At 44.0% G+C, this 21,482-nt stretch overlaps 3 protein-coding genes across 4 annotated transcripts in view; 1 reads left to right on the top strand and 2 right to left on the bottom strand.

The window, feature by feature from the left end:
- Positions 1 to 43: 43 nt before the first annotated feature.
- LOC147643366 (uncharacterized) lies at positions 44 to 1,595 on the bottom strand. The gene is made up of 2 exons (XM_086836482.1): positions 1,146 to 1,595; positions 44 to 1,084 (listed from the first exon to the last, which is right to left on the bottom strand). The coding sequence occupies exons 1-2, from the start codon at positions 1,171 to 1,173 to the stop codon at positions 411 to 413; spliced, it is 702 nt and encodes a 233-aa protein (XP_086692608.1). The 5' UTR covers positions 1,174 to 1,595; the 3' UTR covers positions 44 to 410.
- kek5 (leucine-rich repeat, immunoglobulin-like domain-containing kekkon 5 protein) overlaps positions 1,212 to 21,482 on the bottom strand; it is a 163,349-nt gene continuing 143,078 nt past the window's right edge. For both annotated transcript variants that reach the window (XM_020949658.2, XM_020949659.2), the window contains exons 4-5: positions 7,656 to 9,660; positions 1,212 to 5,292 (exon numbers count right to left, since the gene is read on the bottom strand). In XM_020949658.2, the coding sequence (XP_020805317.1) occupies positions 4,052 to 5,292; positions 7,656 to 9,201 (2,787 nt within the window). In that variant the 5' untranslated portion in view covers positions 9,202 to 9,660 and the 3' untranslated portion in view covers positions 1,212 to 4,051. The remainder of the gene's footprint in view (positions 5,293 to 7,655; positions 9,661 to 21,482) is intronic.
- Positions 5,681 to 6,335, top strand: LOC147643365 (E3 ubiquitin ligase rnf-5-like). The gene is made up of 2 exons (XM_086836484.1): positions 5,681 to 5,841; positions 5,897 to 6,335. Exon 2 carries the CDS (start codon positions 5,905 to 5,907, stop codon positions 6,235 to 6,237), a length of 333 nt encoding a protein of 110 aa, XP_086692610.1. The 5' UTR covers positions 5,681 to 5,841; positions 5,897 to 5,904; the 3' UTR covers positions 6,238 to 6,335.

Below are 21,482 nucleotides of genomic sequence, written 5' to 3'. Positions count from 1 at the left end.
ATCAGTGCTGCCAAACCTTCGAAGTTCGTGCGTTTTCCAGCACTGCTGTTATTTGAGAACAATTAAAATAAATGTTTCATTTGAATTAGAGTTGTAAATACATTTACGAAAAATTGAAGTTAATATATGATAAACCCCATGTTATCATTTGATTGTTCAACTTCATCGTTTAATTCACTTATTGCCTGGCAAATACACGTTGCCCGTTCTTGGGCTGCGAATTGTGGTCCGCCAAACCAACTGCACCTGCTACCGTCATCGATAGCGAGCCGTGGACCCGGCCACCGGCCGAGAGATTCGTTGAGGCCGCAGTTGCTGCCGTGTAGAGCATATCCACCGAATACACGCCTATCGAAGAGGTCGACGAGGCGATGGAGTTGCCGACGCATGTGGCACCACCAGGGCTGTGTTTAGCTTCTTCTCCTGGCTCTGATTACTGTGCCCGCAGCGGCTGCGGTGTCCATGTCCATGTTTATGTCCGTGGCTGGTGTGATGCGGCTTGTGTGGTGCGTCTGGGAGTGGTACGATCTGCTTGTGGCTCCTGCTGCACCTCTGGTGGCCAAAGCTTTTCCGGCCGCCACTCCGTCGGGCTGCTGTAGGCCACTCTGGCCCGCAGGGTGAGATGCGTGGTGGCTCTGCTGCCGAAAAGATTGGACTGCTGGGCTTGCGCGGTTGTGAGCTAGCGGCGGACGCAGTTGTTGATCCTGGTGCGCGCCGAACCTGATGCAACAACAGGGAGTGAGTGGTTGAGATTGGCGCGCTTCTCCTGAGCAGCCACTGTGCCAATGGTTTCGCGCCGCTTTCCTGCTTCTGGTGTCGCTGGCTGGCACTGATTTGGGCAGCCGATATGCTACCGAGCCTGTACCGGTGCCAGAGCCCACAACGCGGCCCGCGAAGCTGTTGACCAGGATGACGGTCAAGTTAGCGCCGCTAGTTCCTGCGGTGGTCCAGCTCCAGGAAGCCACCTTGAAGTACTCTCCGCGCAGGCTGTGGAACTCCGTGTCCATGGACTCTTTCTGCAGCTCGTCGCGCTTGCACTGCTTGAAGAAGAGGTGCGCCTTCTTGTCCAACGAGTCCATGTTGTCTGTGGAGAGAGTGGATGAGGGATTAGATGCTGCAACCTGATGCTGTTTGGGGAAACTCACTTTGCACTGCAAGATCGAGCACGCACATCTCTGTTAGTCGGTCCGCAAAATATCAAATTCGTTGGATTCATTTTATTTATATAATTTATTTTAATATATATATGTATATATTTTTATATGGTAGGAAAACAATGCGAAATTATAAAAAAGCGTATGTATAAGAACCCTTCTATTAATTACAGTTATTTTAAAAATGTATAATTATGTTTTTTTTTATTTTTTTTTTTTTGATTTTTGTGCTAATTTGAACAAATTGCTTGCAACGATATTTTCTGTTTGTTTTATATTTGTTTCTCTTGATTTTAGAATCTGCCGGTGTAAGGTATTTAGCATTTTCGAGATCTTTCCTTTCAATATTACGTTGCTTGTTCAAAATACAAAGAGAATCCTACAAATAATTGCTCTCTAAATAACTCTAGACACACAAAAAAACGAGTACAGTAAAAAAAACCTTAAATTAACTAATTATAAATTATGTGTGTGTAATACTTTTGCTTATGTAAAACGAAATTTGGATTGTGTTTTTATTCACGCGAGCGAACATCTATCCGGCTGAATCCCGTTTCAGGGGCAAGTATGGGGCGTTATCCACGGTCCTAACATTTTCATATACTTTCTCTAGGCCTGCCCAATTCAGTATTCCCTTCTCTGTTTGCCTCTAAACACTACATAGTATGGGTTGACCGCGACAGTTGCAAATATATGAAGAACTTGATGGTTGAATTTCTTAATTTAAAAAAACTTTAAAAAAATTATATATTCATAGATTGTGATTGAGAAATATAGTACAGAAAATAAAAAGGAGGAAAAAAATAGAAAAGAGTCTCTTGTACTTTTATGCATTAATCATTAAAATTTTTGATGTATAGTCCAAGTAGTTTTCAAATAGTATGATTTAAAGGTTTAAATCCTTCTAGAATGATGGTTTCGATGTACTTTTCCAGAACATTCAAGTTATTTAGGAGGTTGTGTAATATTCCCCAAAGGGTGAACATTAAAAAGTGATCGATTCTTATCGGTAGAGAGTTCAAATATAACCGAAACCATGAAAACCTCAAGTTTTAAAAACCTGATAGTTACCAAAAGTAAAAAAACTTCTTTACTTAGTTAGAATATCGTAAAAGTTTTGTTTTGAGTTTTAAGGTGGCAAAGATGGTTTGAAATAAACGAAGAAAGCTAATTTTGGTGGAAAGTTGAATACAAATTAACTATTAGGTCAAATAAAGGTAATTGTAAGGTATGGTAAGGTAACAAATGTTGAGATATAGCTAGTTATGTGATCGTAACAGTGATTGAATTGGATTGGATGTGGGGGCAACTGTACCTCTCTAACTACATACTTTGGGCAGCTAAGCTTTCTCAATATATTTACCTATTAATTCTCATTTGACTTAATCGTATTCTGCCTATAATTGTGAATATAAGTATGCTTTTATGTATGTAGAATGGTCGCTGTTAAATGCCTTGTGTATATTTAGTTTTTCCTTTTTTGTTTATAAATCGAATGCTTGTAAAGGCTATAGCTCCAGCTTGTAACATCTGTCTGGGCTTTAATGTCTATATTCAAGTGGGATAACTAGGTGAAAATGTAATGCCTAGAGTTACACATACATATACACGTACAAGATACATACATAGATATATATATATATATATATATATATATATATATATATATATGCAAATCGTTTAAATATATATATATATATTAAAATACCTAGTACGATCGAACTTGCTCTCTCTCGAGACTAAACATATAAGTATTAATTGTATCGATTTTGTTTGTTTTAATTGCGAATGCAAACCCTTATAGCATATACATATATACCATATACATATACTATATATCTAGTTAAACACCCGATCCTAAATCAGAAAAAAAATTATTGCATCTATGCAATGTGGGTGTGACTTACGGCCTAGGTTTACAATTATTATGTTTAGGGGTAAATAGCTTAGGGTTATTCTAACTTATCATCGTTTTGTAATTTACAATTTCATAAAAGTTTCAACATTTTTCGACACAAAAATGCAAGTGGGATTTTTCTTATCGCTCGTTTTTGTTTCCTATTTTCATTATTATTTAACTCTTTCTTAATTATATTATTAATTTTACTTCTAATTCTTTTGTTTCTCGTTGAGTTAAAACGTTTTGAATTCAATTATGTTATTTATAGGTATGCTTGTATAGGGTTTATATATCATTTCGTTATGCTTGTATATATGTCTCTTATATATATATATATTTATATATATATATATTTATATATATATATATTAAAAAAAATATATATATGCTTTGTACCAAACTAACTAAATCTACAAAACAAAAAAAAAAAAATATGAAGTGGTATCTGCATTAAAATTGGATTTGTTTTCTTTACATACAAATTTCCGCTAATTCAAATTTAGGATTAGATGGTTCTAAAAGCGAATTCTTCCGATCCGTACGGACTTCTCCCTCTCTGTCTGTCCAGCCGTGTGGGTTTGTCTCCCTCTCGTTCATGTTCAATACATTTTCCTTGGATTTTGTCCGGGCTTCATCCTTCGGTGCTTCGATGCTGCAGTTTCTGCTTTCGTTATCCTTTAGTGTATACATTTTTCACGTTCATGTTCATCGATTTAATAACTAAAATCTACATCAGTCGTTTGGCACACAAGTCACGCAGCGGCGTAGTGGAGCGGGAAAGGGACATGGAGTGGGAGCAGGAACCGGAGCAGCAAGGCTCCACTATCCACTATCCACTATCCACTATCCAATATCCGCATCCATCCCTCATCTCCACCTGGCTGCGCTTGAGTTAGACTTGGCTTCTTCGTATTGCTGCTCTGTGCGGCTGTCGCTGCTCGTCCGTGGCCACTCCTTCACTTGGTGTTGCTAAAGGCTGCTCCTGCTTCCCGCCAAACTAGACCTCGGTGCCGTCCTCGCCCTCGTCGTCGAACAGCTGGCTAGTGCTGCCCTGGCCGCTGCGCGTCGTCGTTACGGACATCTTCTTCTTGGGCTTCGGCGGTGGCCGCGGTGGTATCTTGGTGATCTTCGGCGAGTCGCCGCTGCCGCTCTCGTGGCTGGGTGATCCGGTCATTGCCGACATTGGCGACAGCGGCCCACCAGCCGCCCCATGGCCCAGTCCGGCGGCACTGATGCTCGAGCCTGGCAGTATCGTGATCCCGTGATGCCTGCCGCCCCCGTACAGCGGTTCCGTGTCCGCGTGTCCGTGGAGCTGCTGTTGCTGCTGTAGCTGGTGCTGCTGCTGCTGCTGGATGAGCTCATGGATCGGTTCGTAGATCTTGCTGACATTCGCCGCTGAGCCCATCGATGTCATGCTCGGCGTGGCCGGCAGCGGCCTGTCTCGCATCGTGTACTGTTGGCCCGAACTGGAGCCAGAGCCGGAGCCGGCGACCTTGGTCAGGTTGAGCGTGGAATTGCCGCCAGCGGTGGTGCGGAGACCCAGATTATCGTAGACGGGCTCCGCCAGCAATTCCGCCGTGGTGGCTGTGCCCGTCTCGCTGGGATTCGGCGAGGTGGGGCTCTGGAACTCGCTCAGCTGGCTGACATTGTGGCCGGCCGCTCCCGAGGTGCTGGGCGCCCAGCTGGGGGCGCGAGGCTTGCGCGGAATGGTCATGTAGCCTTGTTTCAAGACCACCGCCGTGGCCGGCGAGTAGACGACGGGAGCGGGCAGGAAGGGCGAGGCGGCGGCCAACGGATGCTGGTGTAGATTCTGATGCTGGTGCTGCTGCTGTTGCTGCTGGAGATGATGCTGATGCTGCTGCTGCTGCTGGCGGCTACTGTTGGCGGTGGCTATCAGCGCCAGGTTACGGGACTTGGGATGCTGCAGGGTCATAAATCCATTGTTGGAGGCCGCCAGCGTCTTGGTGCCGTAGATCCCGTGGGGTGTCATGTGCGTGTAGACGGGGCTGGCCAGCGAGGGTGGCGACCGGATGCCGTAGATGACCTGGTCCGGTATGTTCGATTGCGAGGACTGCATCGAGGGGGAGGTGGGTGGCACGCGGGCGGGGAAGGCCAGCAGGTCCGGCGGCAGGCTATTGCCGTACGCATCGTCCACGTAGGTGTGTCGTGATCGAACCGTGGTGGTGGTGTCCGACAAGGCCACCGAGTGGGTCTCCTCATCCCGCGAGTGGTTGGGCACTGCAAGAGGACACAGGTTAGTTGATTTACTGATAATGAATTTTAAGTTATCAAAGGAGATTACCAAATGCCAGTTAATGAGCTGTTAACTTCCCATTAAAACCATTGATATTCTTAACATCCTTTGAGCAAACTGAAGGTTTATTAGATAACAGAGACTGTAAAGTTTCAATGTAAGTTAACTCTGGTATTAGCCCTTAACAACACATACATATGCATGTTGCATACATATGCACTTGCAGCATATAATATCGATAAAAAATAAACTTTAAAGGTTGTCACCTTAATCATACCAATATGAATAACATAGAACTGCTTTCCGAATTGAAATCAATTAGTTTTTGGCATAGTTATGATATTTTTAAATTTGGATTTGACAAATAAGTTTGTTTGTTTTTAAAATCACAGGACATTGGCCTTTGTTTGTATTCTTGTTAAAAATGTAAATTTTTTTGTGAAAGCAGCAACCCATACCCTTTCACACAACCCTTACAAATTATCGAACTACTTTCAGTCATCGCAAAATTATTAGAGAGATTGACGAAACAGGTACGTTTTTTTTCTTTGAGCAGGAATTAATAAATTACAGGAAAATAATTAACAGAGAAGAGAATGGCTAGCTCAAGGAAGACTTATTTAGCCTGCAGCTGCGTTACCTTTGAAGATCAACGCCGCCTGGCCGATGGCATTGAGCCTGAGGAGATAATAGATATCACGAGGGATGATGACGACGAAGCACCCGGTGCCCCCGAAAGCGCTTCCAACAACAACGAGAACGAGTCGGGCTACAAATGCCCCATATGCATGCTGCAGTTGAAGGACCCAATCGCGACACACTGCGGCCACGTGTTCTGCACCACTTGCCTGTACGAAGCCCTGGGCATCCGATATACCTGTCCCCTGTGCCAATCGGTCGTAAACAACATTACTCGCCTTTACATGTAGATGTAGACGCGTACTAATACCACCAAACAAAGCATGGAGGGAGCTGCGACAAAACCGTAATAAACACGACTGTGCCTGTTACCAGCGTTCAACCCATACAACTTTCGAGTACATCATTTACGGGTGTTCAGCGGGGATACTTTTATAATACATATATCTTCTCAGGGGTCAAAGTATTTATCCGGCTTATTCTGTGCGTAGAAAACAAAGGAGCGGACAGTCCCGACTCTAGTTTGGCTTGTTGCTAAGGGAAATCTTCTACAAGATTTCAAGTTTTTAGACCCTGGAAAAAATCAGTTGTTTTCATGGGAAAAGAGAAACTCAGAAACTCAACCTACTCAGCAGCTGGAATACAATAACAAGATGGGGGTCAAGTTTCAGGGGTCACAGCTGCACGAAATATTCATTAAAAAGTTGGCTCGAGGTCCGATCATCGATAGGCTAATTGAAGTATTGGCAATTGCCATCATTGCGAACTTTAAAATTTCAAGTTAGGTCAAGTTGTGCTGCACGGATATAAAGAAGTTGGAAAGGAAGAACTTTTCCTTTTCGGCTGACTTGTACATTTCGGAAACTTGCCTTTTTTCCTACAGCTGTCTTTTGACGGGGATTAGCGACAACATTTTCGCCGTAAAGCTCCCTGTCACTATGCAGCAGCAGCGGAAGGAAGGACAGAGGATGGAACGGGAAGGATATCATTTCCGACTGGCAGTTGGCCCTTCGGGACGGAGGTGGAGGTGGAGGTGGAGGTGGAGCCGGAGAAGCCGGGACAATAATGATACCCGGGCTGTGCTGCACTTTGGCACATGTCATTGCCCGGCATCAATTGCATTCAATTGGCTTTCCAATTGTCATCGCAATTCAATTGTCAACAGCAATTGGCAATTGGAAATTTAAAACAAACATCCGCCGCCGGCCGTCCCGATTGTTGGCCCTCCTAGCTGTTAGTTGTCCTGCCGAGGACAGGGACAGGGACAGGGACAGGGACTGGGCACAGGGACAGTTTGCCTAATGCTGCGGAAATACTAAGCGTGTTGACATTGGCATTGGTAATGGCGTTGGCTCTGGGTTTAGCTTTGGCTCTGGTATTGGCCTGGGGAATATGTAGTCCTGGCCCAGGAGCAGCAGCATTCAGCTGGAAATATTTGATAAATAGAGCCTGGTCGGTCGGGCATATGTTGCCAATGCCAACGGCAGCATCCTTTTTTGGTCCAACCGCCGCGTTGACACATGAAATGAGTTATACCCAACGATGCGTATAATGCCTGGATATATGGACATTAAAATCAGGTTCTTTGCTAGCCAGGAACTTGCCCTAATAAGCTCTACATATAATAAAACATCTTGCTGACTTAATCATTGCTTAAAGAGAAGGAAACCTCTATTATTATTGTCTTTAAAGAATTTTGGTTACTCACCATAAACCGTCTCATCGAGCAACGTCTTCTTGATCTCATGGCCATCATCCCCACCATCCACACTTTCAATGTCCGTGCGACGTGGCGGCTTCTCTACGGGATTCACCTCGTTGAGCAGACTCTTCTGCATCTCCATGATGACGGAACCCTCGAGCATAGATCCATTGTGCGTCTTGTCCAGCTTGGAGGAGATTAAACCATCACCGCTCATCATGGTGGTGTCCTTCTGATACGTCTTGATGCGGCGGCAATACCAGAACAGCGTCAGGACAATCACAATCAGAAGGAGTAGCAGTGTGGTAGTGATCAGGCAAATAATGAGGAAGACATTCGTCTGTGGATCGTTGGTAGGTGCTCCAATGGCTCCGCCCATGCCGAGGGCACCCAGGCCATCCGAAGCGGACACGGCACCGGCATAGTCACCGCTCACCAGCAGCTGGAACTCGGCCTCGGCACGACCACCACGATTGTCGGCCACACAGGTGTAGGCGCCCTTGTCGGAGGCCCGAACCCCAAAGATGCGTAGCTCGGAGGTCAGCACCTGGGAGGGCTGTTGCACGGGCAGCGTCTCCACCGAGGTGAGGACACGCAGGCGGGGATCGTGCAGGTGCAGCGGTCGCTTATTGTACACCCAGGTGACATTGGGACGCGGACTGCCGACAATGCGACAGGGCAGGGTGATGTTGTCATGGTTGGCCTCCACGAAGGAGCGCACAGATCCAAGGATGCGCGGCCGACAGGCAAAGTTCTCCGAGGGCACCTCGCTCCAAAGCTTGCCGCGCAGCTGGGCCGGCTCCTGGCAGTCCGTTGGGGGTGTGTAGAGCCGCCTGGCTAGGGCAAAGTCACGGAACTCCTGCAGCTCGCAGCTGCAGTTCCATGCGTTGCCCTGCAGCGACAGGTGCATCAGTTTCTGCAGGTCCTTGAATGTGTCCTTGTGCAAGTGCGTCAGTCGGTTCTGCTCCAGCGAGATGGCGGTCAACGCCACCGTGCCGGCAAAGACATGGAGCTGCACCTGTCGCAGCCTATTGTTCCGGAACTCAATGCGCGACAGGAAGCTTAGGTTGACGAACAGATGGTTTGGCAGCACCTCGATCTCGTTGTTGTTGAGGATGACATTGCGCAGCTTCTCCAAGCCAGAAAAAGTGCCCGGATGTAGCTCCCGGATCCGATTTCCAGACATATCGAGCTCGATCAGAATGTGCAGACCCTTGAAGGCCTCGCGATGCACCTCCTGGATGGTGCAGTTGCGCAGAAACACCTTATGCACATTGGGCAATCCAGCGAGGACGAACTCCTCGCGTCGCAGCTCCGGTATCTGATTGTGGGCAAAGTCCAGCACCTGCATCTCATTGCTCATGTCCAGGGGAATCTTGGTGAGTGCTTTGTTCTTGCAATCGGCCGACTTTTTGCCCGAATTCCAGTGGCAATGGCAGGTGCTGCAGCTCTGCATCCAGTCGGTGGTGCCGGCAACGAGATGCAGCAGTTGCAGTGCCAGCAGGAGTGCCAGCAGGAGCCGTGATCCTTTCTGGTTTGTTCTGTCCATCATTCTGATGTGTCTTTATTTCCGGTTTCTGTGGCTAATCAGCCAGCCAGCAGGACACGTGCCCCGATAATTCCTTCCCCTTGGCCGGGGTTGTTTATCCGCCTCACTTCACGCGTCACGTACTTTCCAACTCTGCTCCTTCCGCCTCCTTTTGCGGGTTAATCCTTTAGACACCCTGTTAATTTGATTCCTGCGCCCTTTCGTCGTCCTTCTCCCTCTGTTCCAGCTCCTGCTCCTGCTCCTTCCGACTCCTCTCCCTGTTGTCCTTCGCGGTGGGGCGGTGGATCGCGGCTTGCGGGTTGTGGGTTACGGATTGCCGGTGTTGTGTTCTGTGTGTGTGCAACAGACAAGGTCGTTATTAATTAATGTCTCGACGGACACCGGTGGGCTCTCTCGGTCTCGGTCTCGGTCTCGGTCCCGGGCTCGGTCTCTAACCTCGTGAAATAGCAGTGCAGCTTCCACCTGAAAGGAATGCGCAACAATACAGAGAGTTTGTCAATTAATAAGGACTTTCACAGAGCGTGGGCTGTGAATGCCCAAGGATGCGTAAGGGTCGAAAGGTGTGACAAGAACAAAAGGCCAAAAGGTTTACCCTTGATTGGCCAAAGTTTGCCCAGCGTCATCAATGGGATTGGGTAATTAGCGGGCTCCAGGAGCCCTCCCTCTCCCACTGCCTCCACACCGCAATGCGTATCAATATCCGCGGAGCAGAAAAGGACACATAACGAGGACACGCAACATAGCGGATTTTTCGCCAAATAAATAAGAGGATTATTTTTACCTAACGCAACCCAGCCCCCCCACCTAGTTAGTCCTTAATTTCAGCAGGATCTGAGAATGGAGGGGGAATTTTTAGTAAACGCAAAAATTGTGATATAAATTGTAGAGTTTATAAAAATATATGTATACAAACTGATTAAACTGACTTTAAACTGGGATAATAGGTATAAATTTTGATTACTAACTAATACTATAGGATTTTATATTTAAAATCTCTCACATATATTTTTAAAGACTTGTAATATCACAAAATACACCCACATATTATATGCTCATTCGTTTGCTCATACCATCTAGTTAGTATTATGATTATGTGAGCATAAAATCATTTTAAACTTGTAAAAAATATATATGTATAAAAACAAGAATTTAAGCATCAACAATTCTTAATTTGAGAGCCCAGGAAAGGTACACATCCCCTCGACATTGTGCTTGGGCTTAAAAAGCATGCTTTACGGCTCCAAATTATGCTCGGTGTTTACGAGTAGTAAATGCTGGTGATAAAATTTAAGCCCAAACGGTCAACCGACATTTTATTTTTTATTGCTTTTCAGTCATGAAAAATTCAGTATGTTTTCTTTTTTTTTTGAATATACCTGCCTATATAGCTTATATATATTTCTATAGTAGGAACAATCAAAATGAAGGATTTGAAAATGTTAAATTTCGGTGCTTTGCTTGGGGAATGCGGCCAAGTGATTGCTATGGAAACAGACGGATGGATATATCAATGACCGTAAAAGCTTCCAAGGAGGAGCAGCAGGAGGAGAAGGTTGAGAGCTGGAGGAGCTCTGGATTGCCACAAAGAAGCATGTTGAGCATGACACAGAAAGTTGCCGAAAAAAACATTGATAACGGGGAGGATGATGACGACGACGACGACAAAGCCAGGACTTGGCTCTACTTCGGGGCGAGTCGGAGTCGAAGCCAGAGCCGGATTCGGCCTGAGTTTGGAGTCCCCTTAATCTCTTTCGTCCTCTTTCGGGACTCTTTTGGGGCTCTTTGGGCTCTTCAGGTGGCAGTTGCAGCGGCGACTTGATTAATGAAAATGTTGTTAAACTGTGACAGTTTGCGGCTTCTAACTGACTTGCGGCAACGCCAGCCATTTCCTTGCCCACCCGCTGAGCCGGGTGTCCTGGTATCCCAGAGTACCCGTGTCCCCGTGTTTCCTGGCGTCCTGGGTGGAGCCATCAAATTGGATGGGCGGACCCGAAGCAACGGCTGACGAGTGGCAAAAGGATGGCATAGCTTTGCTTTTCTTTTTAGCAGCGGCAAACAGCAGAAAATAAGACAAAAATGTGTATATATATATATATACGTATATATCCTGCAAGTGAAGGACCGCCTTTTTAGCATTGAGCCGGGTTTCGCTTTAATTAAGCGCCGTTCATGACGTCAACACCCGTGGCAAGGTGCCACGCCCCTGCTTCCTTGCTCGACTCCTGGCCTGCTTTGTTGCCACAAATATTGGTTGCCCTTAGCATCGCACCGCATCGCACAGCCCTGCCATGGAGCACAACATCAACAACTTTTAGCAACAAGCAAATTACCAACGCTGAGTGCAGCCGACAATGAATTATTTAGGAATGTATTGCGAGTGCAGCTCCAGCTCCAGCTCCAGCTCCAGCTCCAGCTCCAGCTTCGGTAGCTGCAAACATCATCATTAGCAGCGAGCAAAAGTTGCTAAATGCCAAAGTTAACATGCATATATATGTAAATAGAGTAGTAATGGTAATAGTGCTACCTCTGCCAGTGAAGGAATACCACAGCCTGACTTTGGAAACTATTTTAAACAAGAAAGGAAACTAAATTCGGGAAGCCGTAGTTAATATACCCATGTAGTTTACAATTGAATTATAGGATCGTATCGGAAATCGATCATAGCTAAACTTTTAATCCGTATTTATAAATGATCCTATATGAACATATTTCAGACAAATCAAAGTTTATAATTTTCATAACTAAGCTAAAAAAACATTAATTTAGATTTGGAAAACTGTTCTGTGCTAGTTTTTAATAGGGGAAAAAATCTGCATACCTAAATTAAAATTTTAAAATATTCAAATTTGACCAAAATTTTAACGATCTAACCCTTTATATTTTTTTTGAAAAAAAATGGCCAAAAATTTGTTTTCTTTCTACATACCTAGAAAGATTCGCCTGCTGATGCTGATCAAGAATATATATGATTTATAGGGTCGGAAATGATTCCTTCAATGATTTGCAAGCATCTGACTGAAATTATAATACCCTGCAAGGTTAATTATATATTCTGTCACATTGAATTTAGGTAATCAGGCACGGCCACAGATGTTATTCTAATAATAAATATTTCTAAATAAGAAAGAGATAATTTGGAATTGAATGCATTTTCAATTTACCAAAAAATCAAGAAGTTATCAAAGCGGCGGTTTTTATTTTTATTTTTTAAATTGTATGACTAAAAAATTTGTGTAGCATACTTTTAAGCTATCTTTCAAGGACTTTTTAGATCACAGCTGTTTTGGTGGCAATCTTGGCGTGGCCGAACCGCCCTAAACTATGCATCACTAATTTAGAATATTTAACATTTAACACTTTATGGAATACTCTCAGGCATATATTTAAACAATTTTATAGGTATCTTATGAATGAAGTTGTTTTATTATATATTTAGTGTACTTTTGCCTTGCCTTGTGGCAGCTTTTGGCTTACATCTAATGAGCTGACTAAATACTTATATTTCAGTTCGCTCGTTGGTTTTAAACAACTCTGTTTAATATTTTAGAAATAAAAGTAGCTTTTAAAAAAATCCTACATATCTGTGTGCAAAAAGTCTGTGGCTCTCAAACAAATTCTTTTTTTCTTTTGCATAAATTCCAACAAATCTAGTAAGCTCTTGTACCCTAAAAATGTGGGGTATATTAAAATGTTATCAAAAAGGTTTGGGAAACCCTTTTAAAAGGATGTTAAAACTATAAAACAAAATGTTCTATTTTAATATTAACATTTTATTTTATTTATAAACAGAGTTTTTAAAGAATTTCCCTGCTGAATTTGACTGCTCGATTTGGGAATGAATATGAATCTCTGATTTGTAGTTCCATGCCATCTCTCTTGCCTTGGTTCTCTTGTGTAGCTAATTGCCTGACTGTGTCCTTTGGCAGACGGATAATGCTAGGATATCGTCTGTCAGAGGACCGTTTCGGCAACTCAATTCCTGTTACTTTATATGGCCAAAAATGGTTACACATGACGAACGGATGGATGGATGGATGGCTAGCTGGTTGGATGAGTGCCTGGATGGATGGCCATAGCAATGGGTAAGGCCCTTTTGCTATCCTGTTTCATGGGGGCCGCTTTAAAGTTCAGACCCTCAGAAAAGTGGCTGGTGATGATGGAGGGATCCATTCCGTACACTCGCACTCTCAATGTGTGTGTGTGGTGTGTGTATGGTGTGTGTTTGTTTGTTTTGCCTGTGCACAATTCTCGTGATTGTTTTTGTGCCATTTTTTGTTGTTTTTTTGGGTGGCTGTTGCTGTGTTGCTACTGTTGTTACTGCTTTTTGTTGTTCGTGTCAGCGGTTTTTTGTGCTCGGAAATAAAAAACCTCGAAACAAATTAAATATGCAAATAAAAGAAAAACGTTGCAATTTTGCGCTTTGTTAAATATTTGCTCAATGGGTTTTCGTTCGCTGTTCTCAGTTCTCGGTTCTCAGTTCTCAGTTCTCAGTTCTGTGTTGTTGTTTGTAGGCAGTCGCCAGTTGTTTGGTTGTTTGTTTGCCTGCCAACTCTCTGTGTGTGTGTGTGTGTGCTTGGGTGTGTGTTCTTTTTTTTTGGCCGCCAAGCTCCTTGGTCTTTGCCCAAACGAATTTTCCAGGTGGAGCCCCGCGTCGACGTCGTCGTCGTTGTTGTTAATCCCGGATTACCACCTCAAACTTTGCTAGCGTGTGCAATCAATAGTGATTTGGCGGGCGACCTTCAAGGGACTTTTAATATGCAAATAACTTCTCCTCATTCCACCCGGACAGAGGTGCTACACAGTCTCCCGTCTTTTGGGTAAGCCCCGGCTACTGCCCCGGATCCGTAAATTAACATTTTTCGGTTTAGTTGCAACCGCGATTTAAGCGCCTGCCTAATCGTGTATTGGTTGCCACTAGAAAATCCACATTTTTAGGGAGCAGAAACTTTTCCGACGCCGTCACCGACACCGACGACAAACAAATTAAAACTATAAACCTAAATTCATTAAAACTTAACTAATTTTACCAATTGGCATAAACTGGGTGCCCCGTTTCAATATTTACGCGATAGTAAACATGGAAAATAGCCCTGCTTTTTGCCTCTCTGACATTCATTGTTTGAGGGAAAATTACGGAAAAATTACAATACGGTGTTTTATTGGCTCATTTAGTGAATTCTCATTTTTAATGGCAAATAATGCACTGAAAGAAAAGTTGTAGAGCTTTCAGAACATTTCGTTATTGGTTGGGAACCCGAAATTGATATACCCTTGGAGAGAAAATCGGTCGTAACTAAGTCAAAAATGCATTAATTTCAATTCGGAAATCAGTATTATATTAGTTTTTAGTACGACTATAGATCTGCATACTCAACTTAAAATGAAATTTTTTGTCAATTTTTGACAATTTTAACGATGTAACCCCTTATAAAATTTTGAAAAAATTGGTAATTTTTTTTTTCTGTCTGAGATGGCTAGATCGACTCGGCTGTTGATGCTGATCAAGAATATATATGATTTATAAGGTCGGAAATGACTCCTTCACTGATTAAAATGATAAAACCCTTCGTGGGTATACAAAATATGCAACTTTATTAAAAGTCGCCAAGATATAGGAAAAATAATAATAATAATTTAATATTACCTTTCACGAAAGTACTTCAATGTACTACTAACTCTGATAAATAACCAATGAATGATTATATTTTTTTTACAGAGCAATAGCAAAAGACCTTTTTTCTATTGCATCTAATTCATTTCTGCAAAACCTTTATCACCCGACTGATTGGTGCTGGCCATTTGTATGCCATTCAATGGCAAATTGTCCAACGTTTGCATAAATGCAAAGTATTTTCGCTGCGGCATTGCCGTTCGTTTCCTTCGTGTCGCAAACTGCCGTTATATTTAACGTTGACATTTTATTACCATTTGCGGTTGTAATTGCTATATGGTGGCACGCCCCATTTTGCAAGCGAACCCAACTGACCTTGCCGTGGGTCCCAGGAATGGAATGGAGCATGGCATGGGCTAGGGCTAGGGCCTGGGTCTGGGTCTGGGTCCGTGTCCGGGTCCAGCGATTATCAACACACAAAAATCCACGGCCGACCCATCGACCAACGCCTATTGTTGGGGCTTAAATCGATTTAAACAAATTTAATTGCTTCGGTTTGGGCTCTTTTTTCTCGATGTTTTTTTTCTCTTCTTTCTGTCCACTTTTGTCGTATGCCAATTGGCAATTGCTTTTTAAGTGTGTCTATGTGACCAGAGTTGTTGAACCGTTAAAAACGGACGCGGTCGAAATAGAATCGGTCGGCATAGCAAAAATCGGCAACGCGGGGCGGGCGGTAAAGTGACAAAAATGGGAGAACAATAAGAACCAACAAGAGTTCGTTCAGGCAGCATTCTCCTTTTGTCGTCACAACAATTTGTTGTTTAATGAAGCGGATTTTTATACCCGGTACTTGTGGAGTACAAGGGTATATTGTATTCGTGGCAATGTTTGCAATATAACAGGGCGTAGCAGGAGGCCCCACTTCCGCTCTCTCAAATTGGATAACAAACAAACATAAGAGGTATACATTTGACATTTGGCAATCATCTGCTGTTTGGCCCTTAAGACATCCTTAAGATGCGAATTCTCTTAAATGATATTTACCGATATAATTTTTGTGGATTTTAAGGGAACTTAAATAGTTATTGATCGATACAACTTTTGTGGGTAAGTCGAAGTTTAAAACAATCATAACATAGCCAAAAATGCATTTAAATCGATTTGGAAAGCTGTTCTGTTTTAGTTTTTATAATCTTAATAAATCTGCATATAAATTATACAAATTTTTATCAGTAAATTTAACGATGTAACCCCTTATAAAATTTTGAAAATATCGAGAAAAAAATTGTTTCCGGCAAACATTGCTAGATCGATTCGGCTGTTCATGCTGATCAAGAATATATATGGTTTATAGGGTCGGAAATGAGTCCTTCACTGATATTTATTTATTTATTTCGAATACTGATGTATTTTGAATTTTACTTTAAATTGTGTTGGAAAGTTAATTGTCCAGATAAAGTCTTGAGCTGCATTTAAAAAATAATTGCATATATGTATCTATAGGGTTCATTACGTTACTCTTGAGGTAAAATATATATTGCACTATTAATTTTTGCTATAGCCGCAAGTCAGAACAAAAAACTTTGTCCTGCAAAGTTTGTGAGTCATCCTCTCTGACTTACTTTTTTGTTTTTTTTTGTTGCTGTAGTACTCTTTTTTCTTTTAAGCTGTTAAGGTAGGGTGTAGTGTGGCCAAAGTTGCAAGATAACCATAAAGGAAGTTCCCTGGCTCATATACTGCAGATATTATTAACACAAGTGCGGCGGATTCTGCGGCGGTGACAGGTGCAAAAGCGGCTGCCGAGCACTTTCGGATCGGAAATTGGCAAACTGCACGCGACGGCTCGATAAGTCGCGGTGAGTCGTTGCTGTCAACATGTCGCATGCCAATCACCTGTAGTGTGCCCGTGCCAAAGTGTGGGAAAGGAACTGCAGAAATGCAGGACTACAGGACTGCAGGACTGCAGCAGGACCAAGCGGCACTGGGTCGCATTCGGACATGGCACGTGCACCGCTCAGCTGCAATCATTGTCAAATCACATCGGGCATCATGTTGTTGCCCAATCATTGGCCTGTTGCCACGGACAGTGATATCTTTCCGTTCCATCTGGAGGACATACTTGCTTTGGCTCCGCAGCCACTTACAAGCGGTAAATGCCCGGAGGCTGGCTTCGACTCCAAAGCAGACAAGTCACTGTGTCTCACTCTCTGTGTGTATAATCAAATATTCCCCAACAAACAAACAAACATTCCACAACCCCGAATCCAGCCACATGGTTACTCGAGCAAGTCCTGCTCCTGCTCCTGCTGCTGCTCCTGTCGGAGCTGCTGCTGCTGCTGTTTGAATTTCAATTTCAGCCAAAGTTTCGCGATGCAGTGGCGACTTTTGCTTTACTGGCAGGCCACCAGCCACCAGCCAGCAGCCAGCAGCTGTTGCTGCCATGGCCACGCCCTTTTCAATTTTCTGCACTCCGAGTGGGCCGATTCGGGTGCAGTTGCTCCGCTTGAACCAACGCATTATGGACGCTCCAACACGCGCAGCGGCAACAGGCGACAAAACTTTCCCTATCGAAAGGAGGGGGCGAGTGTCTAAAGGGTGAAATATCGCAAAAATTTCACTCCAGTATGCCGCCGCGTTTGCAATGGGGGTCTGCTCTCTATTTTTTTTATTTTGGGATGGGATGATGGTGCGTGCGATGAGGCAGTTGTTTGAGGTGGCAAAACTTTGAGTGCTGCCAAAGTTTGAATTTAATTTGGCGATATCCCAGACAAGATTGCCCCCCTTCCCCATTTTGCTCTGGTTTATGTTTTAATACAACAACGTTGGGTAGTAGAACATGATTGCTATTGCACTTCCCTGGACCAAAACTTCACTTTAACTGGTTTCAATTGTTCACTAAACGATCTAAGGGGTTTTTAGTGATTTTATTTAGAGCCGGTGAAGGGGTTTAGTGATTTTATTTTGGGGTCTGAAGAGAGGTTTAGTGATTTTAGAGTCTAAGAAGGTGTTTGAGGGTATCAGCCTTAATTTTCTCCTCAATCCTAATTCACATTCAAAACTTATTTAAGTTGATTAGGTGTTAATAAACTTGATATATAGTCATAGAACTTACTATATTATTGCTTTTAAAAAAAGTAATCTATTAAAGACTTCAGTGCCCGAAAAGAACTCGAAGAGAGGGTCATAAGAAACCTGAATTCTCTTTATTTATTTCAAAAATATTTCCTAAACTGGGAGAATAATTAAATAACAATTTATAATCCTTTATCATTTTGTCAAATATATATAAAGAGTCCCAATATTTGCCCGATTTCTTGCTGTGCAAAATAACAGCATAATTTTCACATAGACTTTTCTAGGCGCACCGATCATCGCTTGAATGATTGATGGCTCTGTGAATGGGGCCATGAGTCCTGTGTGAGCTCTACGCTCTACGCTCTGCGTTCCGCATTTTGCGCTCGGGGTCCTGTCTGGGTTAGTTATATGGACCGACATGACGTCATGAGCTTCCTATATATGTATGTTGTTTTTTTTCTCTCTCTTTGTGTTTCAACGAGCGCTCAATATTGTGTGCCCCTTGCTCATTTACGATGCACTCACATACACACACTCAACACACACCCGCACACACACCCGCTCATGCACCCGCATATCAACGTGCATACGACATATTACACGCAATTGCGTTGCCATTTTGCGGGCTGTTTGCTCGCCTTGGTCGCCGTTCTCGGCTCTTGGTTCACCATTTGCCATTTGCCATTCGCCATTCGCCATGCGCCAATTTTGTAATACAATTTAATTTGTTTTGGCCGGACGTATACTCAATATTGCGCATACGTCATGTGGCCAGGCCACAGAGACCATTACGACGGGATCTGCCCGCACACGCATTATGAAATGTGCTCAATGTGCATAATAATAAAAATTGTTGAAAGTTATTGGATGGTCAGGCTGGCTGGCATGGAGTGGAGACTCTTTGGACACTGGACACTGAACTCGATTGGGGGATTGAAATTGATCGGACGCGGACACACGGACACGTTCCTGCATACATATGTATATGCACACTCGACGACCGAATTTTCATCAATCATATATCGTATTCGATATGGACAGTGTAATTTCCCTCCACACACACAGACGCACAGTACAGTACACCACACCGCTGCCACATTAGGCGAGTGTCGTATTCCTTATTTATGAATTCATCGCTGGCAAGGAGCAGCGCCTATTAATGGCCCATTCCAGCCAGTCAGTGTGTCCTGGCAGGGCCACTTTTATGTACATATATGTGACCACTAGATCCAGGTCCCCCCCGCCCAACCATTAACCAGCAATCCGGCCCCGCCTCCCAGCTCCAGCCCAGATGATGCCCAATTGTCTGTCCGTCCGATAAGTGCTCCGCATTATGTGGACGCGGACAAATGAATTTCGTCGGCTTTCGACTGCTTTTTGCCTTTCGTTTCGTTTGCCCAACACGTCCATCGTCCATCGTCTATCGTCCGTCGTCCTTCATCCTTCGTCCTTCGTCCTTCGTCCTTTGTCCAATGTCCAGAACGTTGTTGTCCCCACAACACGTCGCTTGTGAAACAAAAAAAGTGCATTTACCATTCAGTCTGCCCACATTTGCTGTGCATTTACCGTCTTAATGTGTCGAACTGCCTTCTTGCTATCGCAATTTGCATTGCTTATCGACGGACATGAGCTGTCCCAATTTGCCACTCCACCCCTCGATATATAGATATAAAGATAGATAGATAGATAGATAGATAGATAGATAGGTTCGTCAACATGTAACCACACGACTGTGTTGGGTAATCAAGACTTCGCTACATTTTGAATATCAGGGGGAGGAAGAAAAAAGAAAGCAAACAAGTCAGCAAACGAACGATTTCAAAAGGTATTTACCCAAGAAAATATTTACACAAAGTTCTGTCATAAGTAACGCAAGATGCTGATGTTTCTTTTTTTTTTTTTAAGGCAAATAATATATTGGAAGGTAAACAGTAGAGCCATCAAATGACAAAGCCCTCTATTGATACATATTATCAAGTCTATGGATATCACTATTTGTTCCATCTTTAACCAAGAGTCTGGTCTTCATTATAGCCTTACTGTTCTTGCTGGCCATTCAATTCAATTTGGCCCGCCTTCTTAGCGCTCTTGTTGCTGCGTTAAAATTGTCTTTTGAGCAAAATTAAGACAACATTTAACGCCTCGTTGGAGGCGGTCATGGTGCGACTAATGGGCGTGGCCCCCATTGTTTTTAGCACGGCGCATTACTTAGTGCTTCTGACCATTGTTGCTGGTCCTGGCCCCCGTTTCCTTTGGCATTCCTGCTACCGCTCCACTGCCACTGTTTTCAATGTATTTTCCTTCTTTTTTTTTTGTGTGCACAGAAGGAACATCAAAGGCGGGAGTCCCCGTTTTCAGGTAGCTGCTCCTCTGCCTCTCTTTTATACGCCGTTTTTCAGGGATCTGGCAGGGGGAGGCACTCCCTTTTCTGACAGTGCAAGGCATTTGTGTCGCTTTCCTGGCTTCCCGGTTCCCCCGGTTTCCCCCGGTCTCCGCCGAGCAGCAGTAAAAAATAAGTGCTTAGGAAAAAAATGGCAATTTACTTTTGTTTTACATGGCGACAAGGCACGATTACCCCGGCCCGCCTTGCCGTAGCCCTGGTCCCACCCCGCCGCTTCGGAGAAAAGAAAAAACTATAAAAACAGAACTAAAATTGTATGCCATAAAAATTATTGTCTCGAGATTTGAGCACACAAAGGAGTAGGAGGTGGGTGTGGAGGTGGAGCCACCGAAAGGGTTGGCTTCGCTCCGCTTGGCTTGGATCACGACGTGGAGGTTGGACTCGACGAATATAAAGCGACTTTCAAGAAAATGAAGTCCTTCGGACGGAGATGAACCGGGAAGTAGGAGGAACGATAGCGGCGACAGGAAGTGTGTGAGTTTCCCTCCACCCGGCCACAGGAAGGAGGCGGAGCCGGAGATGGCGGTGAGTCGTTGTCGTTGTCCATGAACCGGAGAGGAATTCCAGCTATTTGCAAGCTGCTGTCATATTAATCGATGCTCTTCCGCCAAAATGCCAGCTGCTGCTCCTGCTGTCCTTTTAAGAAACCAAGACCAAGAAGCAAAACCGTGACCAGGACGACGGTAATTGCTGACGCTGTTTGGCGTGTTGGCTAATAGCTTAAATAACTTACAGGACCGACAGCCGTTTAAATCAATAGATAAGGTGCATTGACCGGCATCTCTGGCTTTCTGCTTCGCCAGCTCCTTTCACCTTCTCTACTCCCAAGGCATTGCTCATACGCAACGTTGGCCCAGGAAGAAAAGTTTATTGGCGAGGCAAAAGTAACAACAATAAAATATAGAAAAAGAGTAGAAGAAGATGTAACCAGCCACAGACACAACCGCATCCACATTCCCATCCCCATCCCCATCCCCATCCGCATCCACATCCGCATCCGCATCCGGTTTCTAGTGTAAGCCAGACAACAATTCAATCGAAGCGGCATCCTGTTGCGGGTGAAAATGTTGTCCTGCGAGAGTCATACCCCCTCCGTACCCCCGCCCACCCCATTGTTGTCGCTGTCCTGCAGCGCTTTGATGCTTCTCTGCAGTTTTAATTTATTTCCAGCGAAAGTTTGATTGCATCAGATGCGGT

This window comes from Drosophila serrata, unplaced genomic scaffold (assembly GCF_035046125.1).
Source record: "Drosophila serrata isolate PLE 108 unplaced genomic scaffold, ASM3504612v1 contig_276, whole genome shotgun sequence".
NCBI lineage: Eukaryota > Metazoa > Arthropoda > Insecta > Diptera > Drosophilidae > Drosophila > Drosophila serrata.
This window is presented reverse-complemented; position numbering and strand designations above follow the sequence as displayed.

Coding starts and splice junctions, on each gene's coding strand:
- LOC147643366 (XM_086836482.1), bottom strand. CDS start 1,173: ATGTGCGTGCTCGATCTTGCAGTGCAAA. Junction 1,085..1,145: donor GCTCGATCTTGCAGTGCAAA/GTGAGTTTCCCC, acceptor CTCTCTCCACAG/ACAACATGGACTCGTTGGAC.
- LOC147643365 (XM_086836484.1), top strand. CDS start 5,905: ATGGCTAGCTCAAGGAAGACTTATTTAGCCTGCAGCTGCGTTACCTTT.